This window comes from Phoca vitulina, unplaced genomic scaffold (assembly GCF_004348235.1).
Source record: "Phoca vitulina isolate PV1807 unplaced genomic scaffold, GSC_HSeal_1.0 scaffold9, whole genome shotgun sequence".
NCBI classification, from domain to species: Eukaryota; Metazoa; Chordata; class Mammalia; order Carnivora; family Phocidae; genus Phoca; species Phoca vitulina.
Window position 1 is genome coordinate 21,725,670 of NW_022589712.1, and position 8,667 is coordinate 21,734,336.

General features: G+C 38.2%; 1 protein-coding gene across 6 annotated transcripts in view; it reads right to left on the reverse strand.

Moving 5' to 3' along the window:
- Window positions 1-8,667, reverse strand: part of PHACTR2 (phosphatase and actin regulator 2) — a 196,171-nt gene that overhangs the window by 59,199 nt on the left and 128,305 nt on the right. For 5 of the 6 annotated variants that reach the window (XM_032407752.1, XM_032407754.1, XM_032407750.1 and 2 more), the window contains exon 3: window positions 4,995-5,075. The exons of the other annotated variant lie outside the window; for it this stretch is intronic. In XM_032407752.1, coding sequence (XP_032263643.1) covers window positions 4,995-5,075 — 81 coding nt within the window. The remainder of the gene's footprint in view (window positions 1-4,994; window positions 5,076-8,667) is intronic. 6 annotated transcript variants of the gene reach the window in all.

The following is an 8,667-nucleotide window of genomic DNA, read 5'->3' on the forward strand; positions in this document are numbered from 1 at the left end:
GGATATCCGCTTGCCCTTTCGCGACAGTGGGAATTATTATCCTAATTATACAACATCCCTGGGCAACAGAGCCCTTCTCTTCTGTACTTAGGCTTTGTTGAAGTCAGTACTTAGGAGTCTCTTTGTCATTCACAAACTGAACGGTAAAAGGAGAAATCTGAAAAATGGAATAAACATTTTTAACAAGCACTGAAAACATAGGGTGAATATAAATACACAAATAACATGAAATGTAATTACATATACAAATGATTAGAGGGAGAATATGAAAATTTACAACCATCTCTGTCTCACGATTGCATCTGTGATAATGTTAACTTTACATATGAATATAACTACCACTCTGTATTCAGGGAAAGGCGGTAGCGAGGCTAATTCTATTTTCATTTTCTTATTTATTGATGGAAATATTAAAATGCACTCAGGTAATTGTTAAATATAACAGACCAAAAGCCTTTAATGTGGCCTAATTATAATTTGAAAACATGAGGGAAAAAAAATGTGAAAAAAAATAATTACAGAGGAACTTTTAAAAAAATCACAAGTGAAAATAAAATTTCTAATATGTTATCTAAATCACAAATAACTAAATCTAATCCGTGAAGTTTCATAATTTCTAGAAGTTTCTAAAGTGAATGAGATTTTTGCATAAACTCTTAATTCAGTGATGTTTGAAAAGACTAACCCTAGATCGTATCTGGAACATTTTAAGTGGCTTTGCTACCAGTGTAAAAAAAAAATAATAATAATAATAATGAGTTGAAGTTTTGACTTTGCAAAGTTCAAGAAATGCATGATTAGAGCTCTTTTTATGCAGTCTTTGATTAATCTTATTTTGGCAATCATTATAAGTAAAACAGAGATCATCTCTCAAATTTTCATTAAATATAATTGAACTGCTTTGGCTCAACATAAAATCCATTAGCCTTGTCCATAAAAACAGGCATGACATTTTAATAAGAAAAATACATATCATGGAATTTTGTCATGCTCAAAATGAAAAAGCAATCACTGCTGAGCCATATAACTTCCAAGTACCTATAATCTGATTCCTGTATACAAGTAAAATAGATGATAATTGAGGGCAATGCCACTGCAAATCAATCTTAACTATTTCAATAAAATTAAGGTAATACTTTTTAAAGAGTATAGGTCAAACCAAAGGGAAACCAAATGATTCTTAATTCTTATTATTAGATACCAAGGAATTCGCTATTAAAAACAAGGGAGGGGAGACACAATGTAATGTCCCGATATTAGACACAGGGAAATTAAAAACTAATGTAAGAATGGAAAATTCCAAACAAAATAGAAAACCACTTCTTTATATAAAAAAACCCTCAATTTTTAGGCAACCCAAATATAAATTTATCTTTGACTACTCGGCCTTTAATTGATAACAAAAATATGCTGAACTCATGTTAGCAAAAACTTAATTATATTTTAACCCTTATTATGCTAAAATTCTTTAGTAGGTTAAGTAATTGATTTTAAAATCTAGAACAAAAAAAGCTAGAGAGAAAATTAAATAGTCGTGGTGCAATAAGAAATTGGATTTTCACCTAATAGAGTCAACAATGTGGAAAGATACTTACTTCGAGGTCTGAAATAAAGCTAGTGCCTATGAAAATAAGGTAGGAAAAAGAGACCGATATGTGATAAATATAAATTCAAACATCAAACAGAGTAGAACTGAAGTTATTAATAATTAATTGGTGTGTGCACTGAAAAAGTTTTCTCGTTTTGTGCATAATGGTAGAGTTAAAACAAGTTGAGCCCTTCCTTCTGGCCCAGGAAGGTGATTGCTCAGTGGGTCTGTAATTTCTCGCCTGCCTCCAGAGAGATTAGAGGGGAGACTAATTTTGATACTGCAAGCCTGCCTTCCATAAACAAAAAGTTTGGGATGTTAATTTTTTTTATCTTTAAAAGTCCCAGATAGGAAATAAATAGCTTCACGGTAATAGAAAATTAAAGAAGACATAAAGTTCATTCATAAAACAGTATGAGCCCTTTCATATGACTGAATTAGTTGAGCATATTTTGGTGAAAGAATAAATATGTCAATGTGTGCATGTCCATATATCTATGTCTGTGTATAAAAGTGAATTTAGAAGCATATTTGAATGACAGTGGACATGTGTTTTGTTAGTGATTAAGTATGTGAGTGTATGTATGTATGTGAGCATTTCTGTGTGTCACAATGTGTGTGTCAGCCAGTGGGGGTGCATATAGTTTATTTATGTAAGTAAAATGCACACATACCTGCCAGCAAAGGAGAGCAGGGGAAGATGCTGATGTCATAAGTAATAGGAGCCCTTGTGTGCAGAGGAAAAAGACAGCTCAGGAAAGGCTGTAAGCTTCAAGTGAGCAAGAGATAAAGCACACACAGACATCAGTGGTGAAACAAGGAGCAGGAGAGTGTCTGGGGGCTTTCCCTCTTTCTGGCCAAACGAGTATATCTGGGATATAGTTAACAGAGAAACAGAGATGAGGAGAAAGTTGTGTATGACCAAACGGTGAGTGACTCATCAGAAGGTTAAAACTAGTACACCGCGGAAGAGAGAGAAAGGAGGCTGCACGGCAGGCAGGAACATCTCCATGCCCTCATGCTAAAGCTAAGGGAAAAGATGGAAGGAAAGAACCAGAAAATAAGGAATGACCTTGGACTAGACCTGGGAATTCTCAGGAGAGAAGACCAACTGTTGAACTTTTAGATGGAAGTTAGAGGTTAGTGTAAAAAAGATCATCTAAAAGGAATAATAATAATAAAAGCTGGGAGTGAGGGTATGGGGTGGGATGGGATGAGGTCAAACCCAGGGAAGCTGGAGGGATCGAAAAAGTCTATCTGGCTCCCTGAATAAAGGGCATAATTGACAATAACTGTCAAGAGCTAAGGCAAGGTCAGGAAGATCAAGGCAAAGGATGAATCTTCAGTGGCAGAAGACAAGAGGTGGTCACCAAGCACAGCAGCTTCCAGTCTCTGGCTAGAGCTGAAAACAGACCGAAATTCTCAAGATAATTGTTTCTGGAGAAATGACAAAAAACTATTTTCTCCAGCTTTTGGATGAAAAGGGGAAAGACTCTATTTACGATAGGCATCACCAGGAACTTTCAAGGATTAGGTCGTTTCTATAGTTCCATATAGGGACCATGAAAAAGGCAGAAAGTAAAATTCAGTAATTTAGGACTTCCCAAACATTAAATATTACATTATGTTTAGGTGAAAAATTGTTTCGTTCTTTTATGTTTTAAAAACTTTTAATGTTCAGTCTGCGGAGGTTACCAAAAGGTCAACTAGAATCAGAATTCTGGGAAGTAAGTATCGGAAATTATAACCCATCAAGTAAATAGTTTAACAGATTAGGCAGAACAAAAACCAATCAACACTAAGCATTTCTTTAAGTTGACCAGTGCCACTTGTTTTTAGAAAAAATAAACTCTTTTCTAGCTATAATTTTTAATCAGGTAAAAAAGGGGTCTCTAAATCTCTATCTTTCATACTCATTAGCAATTTCAATCATAAATTTTTGCATTTTTCCTTTCTTTAAACAATTTCCAAATAAATGATACCAAACAATTGTGCTGGCCCAGCCCAGGAAGGTGATAGCTCAGAAAGGTGATTGCTCAGTGGGTCTGTAATTTCTCGCCTGCCTCCAGAGAGATTAGAGGGGAGACTAATTTTGATACTGCAAGCCCACCTTCCAGGAACAAAAAGTTAGGGATGTGCATTTTTTTTTTATCTTTAAAAGTCCCAGATAGGAAATAAATAGCTTCATGGTAACAGAAAATTAAAGAAGACATAAAGTTCATTCATAAAACAGAATGAGAAAAATGTAATCGGTCAGAGATTGAAATAAAATGCCTAAATTTTGAGGGCTCAAGAAAAATGGCATTATTCACTCTAGATTTCCCTATATTCTTTGAAACAGCAGTAAAATAGTAAAGCATTTCCTAGCTCTACTCTAGAATTATTCAGATGTTGGAAAAAGTGTGTCATTTGGATTTATAAATAGTGAATTCCAAAAGATGTTCTTTGCAAAGAACATTTACCAGAATTCTGTGATTTAATTCCAAATTAATAGCACTTTATTTGTTCCCATAAAAGTACAGTAATACTACTTTATCCCAGTAAATGTCCAGGGGGTGGGGCAAGGGAAGGCATGAGGTAAATCAACAAAATTTCCTATAGTTTTAAGAGTAGGGGGAGCAATGAAAATTATTTGGTGTTACTTATTTGGAGAAATAACCAATCTTGGTGTCTTCTTCTGAGGGTCTATCTTGGTTTCTATCTAAGCCTAGTCTTTTTGAGCAAGATTCCCTCTTGCTAGGATAGAGAAAAAAGGGGAAGATTAGGGACAGGGAAAACAAAATACTTAGAAATAATAATTGTTAGTGAAAAGGTGAAAGACAATTAGATTCAAAGAAATGAAAAGAGAACAATACTAGGAAAATTACTTGAGAGAATGCATAAAGCGGATTAATTTAATTTGTCCATTTGTGCCTTATTGATTGTAAATTTGATTGTATTATAGAGTATCAAGAACAAAAGATACATTTACTATTTCTTTTCTCTCCCTTTTCTTTTACTGGTAGGCTTAAGAAACCAAAAGGCAGGAGCCAAGCAACAACATTGCATTTACTCAAACAACTGAGTTAACTTGTATAGAAAGACTGAAGCTCAAGAACAGATGAGGAGTCATGTAAACATTTGTATCTTATCTGTATCTTCAGCTGAGTACCTCTGTAGAGCTTTAGGGTTAGTGACATATAGTGAAGGACGGAATTCAGTGAAGGTCACTAAATTTCTTTTCTAGAATACCTTAGATTCTCTGCAGCCCACAAAGGTATTCTGAATTAAAGCAAGATTCTCAGAGTGCCGTACTCACTGCTTTATCTCCCAAAGACCATGATCATCTTAAATTTTAAAAGAAAATGAAAGAAAGACCAAAGAATAAAGGATCAAGTTACTTTAAATGTATGAGTAATTTCCTCACCTTGATCAGGCAACTCCTTAAGAACGCCCCTTCTTATCAGCTCCTCTCTACTTTGTCTTGTGGATATCTTCCTTTCTAATACTTTTAAAAAGAATAAGCATAAGTAAGAATCAAGTCATTGCTTAAAATAATTATGAAAAACATTCCAAGTAGAATTGAGCATATTTATTCTGTTCACCTGAGGGCTCAACGCCCAGTTTTTTGAGTTGTCTAGCAAAATACGTGGTTGGAGTCAATATAATTAGGACAAGGGCAAAGGACTGTAGCCCGTGCTCTGAAACCCAGCTGCTGCACCTGGTTCTTCAAATGATGATGTTTGCCCAAGAAACCAGAGGCATTATTTCATATCAGCTATAGAGCACAAAGGCTACTTCTCACTTCGAAATATTCCTTTTTTTAGGCATTCTAAAACATAGGCTTCAATGAATATGCAATGTATACAAAGGATACGTATGTTTACATTAAAACCAAACAGACAGACAAACGTTCAGTAGATAGTCAGGTAACTCATCTGGATCCCAGAGAAAAGACACTACTTTTCCAGTGTTTTCTCTCTCATACCATCTGTCACAAAAGTCCAACACATCAGATCTCCGTAACTCTTTCCCTTGCCATACTCAAGCATGTTCCGGTATATCCCTTGACAAATCCCAAGTCAGGAGGATGGGGTCAATTCATGCTTTCAAAGGCACTTCAAGGGATGGGAATCTCAACAATGCCTCTTCCCTCTTCTGGAAGAATTTAAATTCCTGCTACAACTTCAGAGTGGAGCTCAGGAGTTTAGGGTGGGACTTCGACAGTATTCACCTTATGTGTATATAATATTGGTTTCCTGAACCCTGTGCACGTCTAACTCTACTCCCCACTTTGAGGGGCCAAGATGGTGTGTAAAATTAGTATCATCTACTAATCCTAACCTACTAATCCTCTGAGCCAACACTGTCCGAAGTGTGTTCTGGAGAATTCTCTTCCCTCTAGATGACCTGTTCGAAAAAGCACCTTGACATAGCAGAACCAGGCCACAGAAAGTGCCTACGGCTCTTTAAGGAGAAGGAAAGGCTCATTGGTGGAGGCTGGGTAGCCACAGCAGGACTGGACTCTGATTCTCCCCACAATTCCTCTTTCTGGTCTCAGATTTTGCAAATCCTAGAGCCACATGAACAACATCATTTCAAGATCCATTACCCCAAGTCCTGCCCTGACACATATAGACAGGGCTCGTAATAACACTAAGGACATGTTTTTTGGGGGTGCTCCAGGTGGTCTGAAGGAAGGACTTTGAAGACAGAGAGGGGGAGAAAGGGGTGTACCTTGGGCTGAGAGCTTTGTATGAAGCCCCTGAAAGTCTTCAGCAATGGCATGAGCCCCAGAGTACCAACACTTAGTTTCTCTGGAAGAAATTGAAATATTTCTTTCCTTTTCTGACAACCAGTAATTGTGTATTTCCCTTTTATCCTGGTTGCCAGAGGTCAGAGTAACACTTGATATTAACACAGATTTCATATGACAATTCATGGATGAAATCTGTTTCCTCCTTCTTAGAGACCTGACTTCATTTGTATTTAATTTCTAGCATACGTGCCCTTTGCTCTCGGTTTTGCCAAACACATTTTGTGGACAGACTCAGAATGGAAACAAACAAGAAAATGAATAAATGAACAAGTGGATGAACAAATGGTCACAAGAATGATAATTAACACCTTCTTGGTTCAAATGGACACACACACAGAACCTTCCCCTCCTTTAGATTGCCACCCAGCCCCACTCCACCCTCCTTCCAGAAGCAAGTAACCACAGCTCATTAAACGCTGGTGATTTCAATGGACAAAGGTAACTGGGTGTGGGGGGCCAGCTGGAGCTGTTCTTTTAGGTAAAAAGAGAGCTGTTATTTCAGGATAGCTTCAATTTGTCCAAGCTTTTGTCAAAGAGAAGAGAACTCCTGTCAGCACAGGGAGCCAAACAACACCCCTAAGGACACAGTAGGGGCACTGCGAACACTGCGCAGGTGGCTCAGAAGGACCCTGACCACTGCATTCAATGGTCGCTGAAGGACATCTCACCCAGCTCCAATGGTGTGTGATCCTCTATCATTAATCAAGGCCATTCTGTAATCTCTGCTTTGGGCGTCTTTAAAAGCTTTCACTCTTGCACTAAAAAAAAAAATCGTCCGAGAGCCCAGAACATATCTCGTTTTTGTTTCTGCCTTTCCAGTATGGATCCCAGAGGATGCTTCAGTTTTAGTTTTAAGCTTTCTGTCGCTTTAAGTCTAACTTAATCTCAGTTAATAAATCCCTCCTCTTTCTTCCTTGTAAATTCTGGAGCTCTGAGGACGCAGCTTGGCTTCCTGCCAGGAATCAAACCCCACAGCTTTGTTCTTTGCTCTACCTTTTATAAACGGGCCCTGATTGGAAAATGCCCTGGCGATTTGTTTGGTCTCTGGCTGAGCAGGTTTTTAACACATAGTGCAGATAACTGTGTAGCGGGCCAATGAGAACAAACTGCAGGCGACTGAGCATGGAAAGTATGTTGCTAGGGCACCAAGTTCCAAGCACCACTCTCCCAGAAGAACAAGTATCACACTCTTCATCTTTTAAAATATTTGCCTCATGTTTACATAGTGTCTGTATGTTTGCAGAGCACATTCACTGGACACTTTTTCATAGGCTTGGAAGTGTTCTGCACTGGAATGAACTGGAGAGGTCATTCTCGTCCAACAGGGCCGCACAAAGCCGGAGTCATTTCAGGAACATTCCTGAGATGTGCTCACCTGCTTGAAAACATTCAGAGGCAGGATGGCCTCCTCCAGATATCTGTCACCCTCCTTCTTAGGAAAGTATTCCTCATAAGGAGTCAGAACCACACTCTCTGTGACTTCGGCAGTTAATCAAGCCCACAGTCCCTACAGCTCTAGAGTAAAGTAAGTCATTTGTGATGGGGAAACAGTGTGAGTTAGCTCTGTGTTCACTGAGAGCAAAGCGGGTTATTGAAGCCTCCTAGAATCTGATGTTGAGGATCCAACCAGCTGCTCTTTGACCCTGAAGTTCACACTAATCAGTGCAACAACAGCAATAATGTTGGGGGTCTGCCTCCCTCGCAAGTACTGCTGGGGAAGAGACTTAGCAGGGGCATAGATCACTGGATGCAGTAGCCAGGTCTCTCCAGGAGAAGTATTATTCCCAGTTGAGTAAATAGCTCATGGGGGCTCACTTTTATCCCAATCAAAAAAGGCATGTGTGGTTTTTACACGAAGATCAAGCAAACCCATGATTTCTGTTTTGCTCCCTGGACTGGGGGAGTTAAAGTTCTGACAGTCCCTTGTGATTACAACAGCATACATTTTTCTTTCTTTCTTTTTTTTTTTTTAATTTTTTTATTGTTATGTTAATCCCCATACATTACATCATTAGTTTTAGATATAGTGTTCCATGATTCATTGTTTGTGCATAACACCCAGTGCTCCATGCAGAACGTGCCCTCCTCAATACCCATCACCAGGCTAACCCATCCTCCCAACCCCCTCCCCTCTAGAACCCTCAGTTTGTTTTTCAGAGTCCATTGTCTCTCATGGTTCTTCTCCCCCTCCGATTTCCCCCCCTTCATTCTTCCCCTCCTGCTACATTCTTCTTCTTTTTTTCTTTCTTAACATATATTGCATTATTTGTTTCAGAGGTAC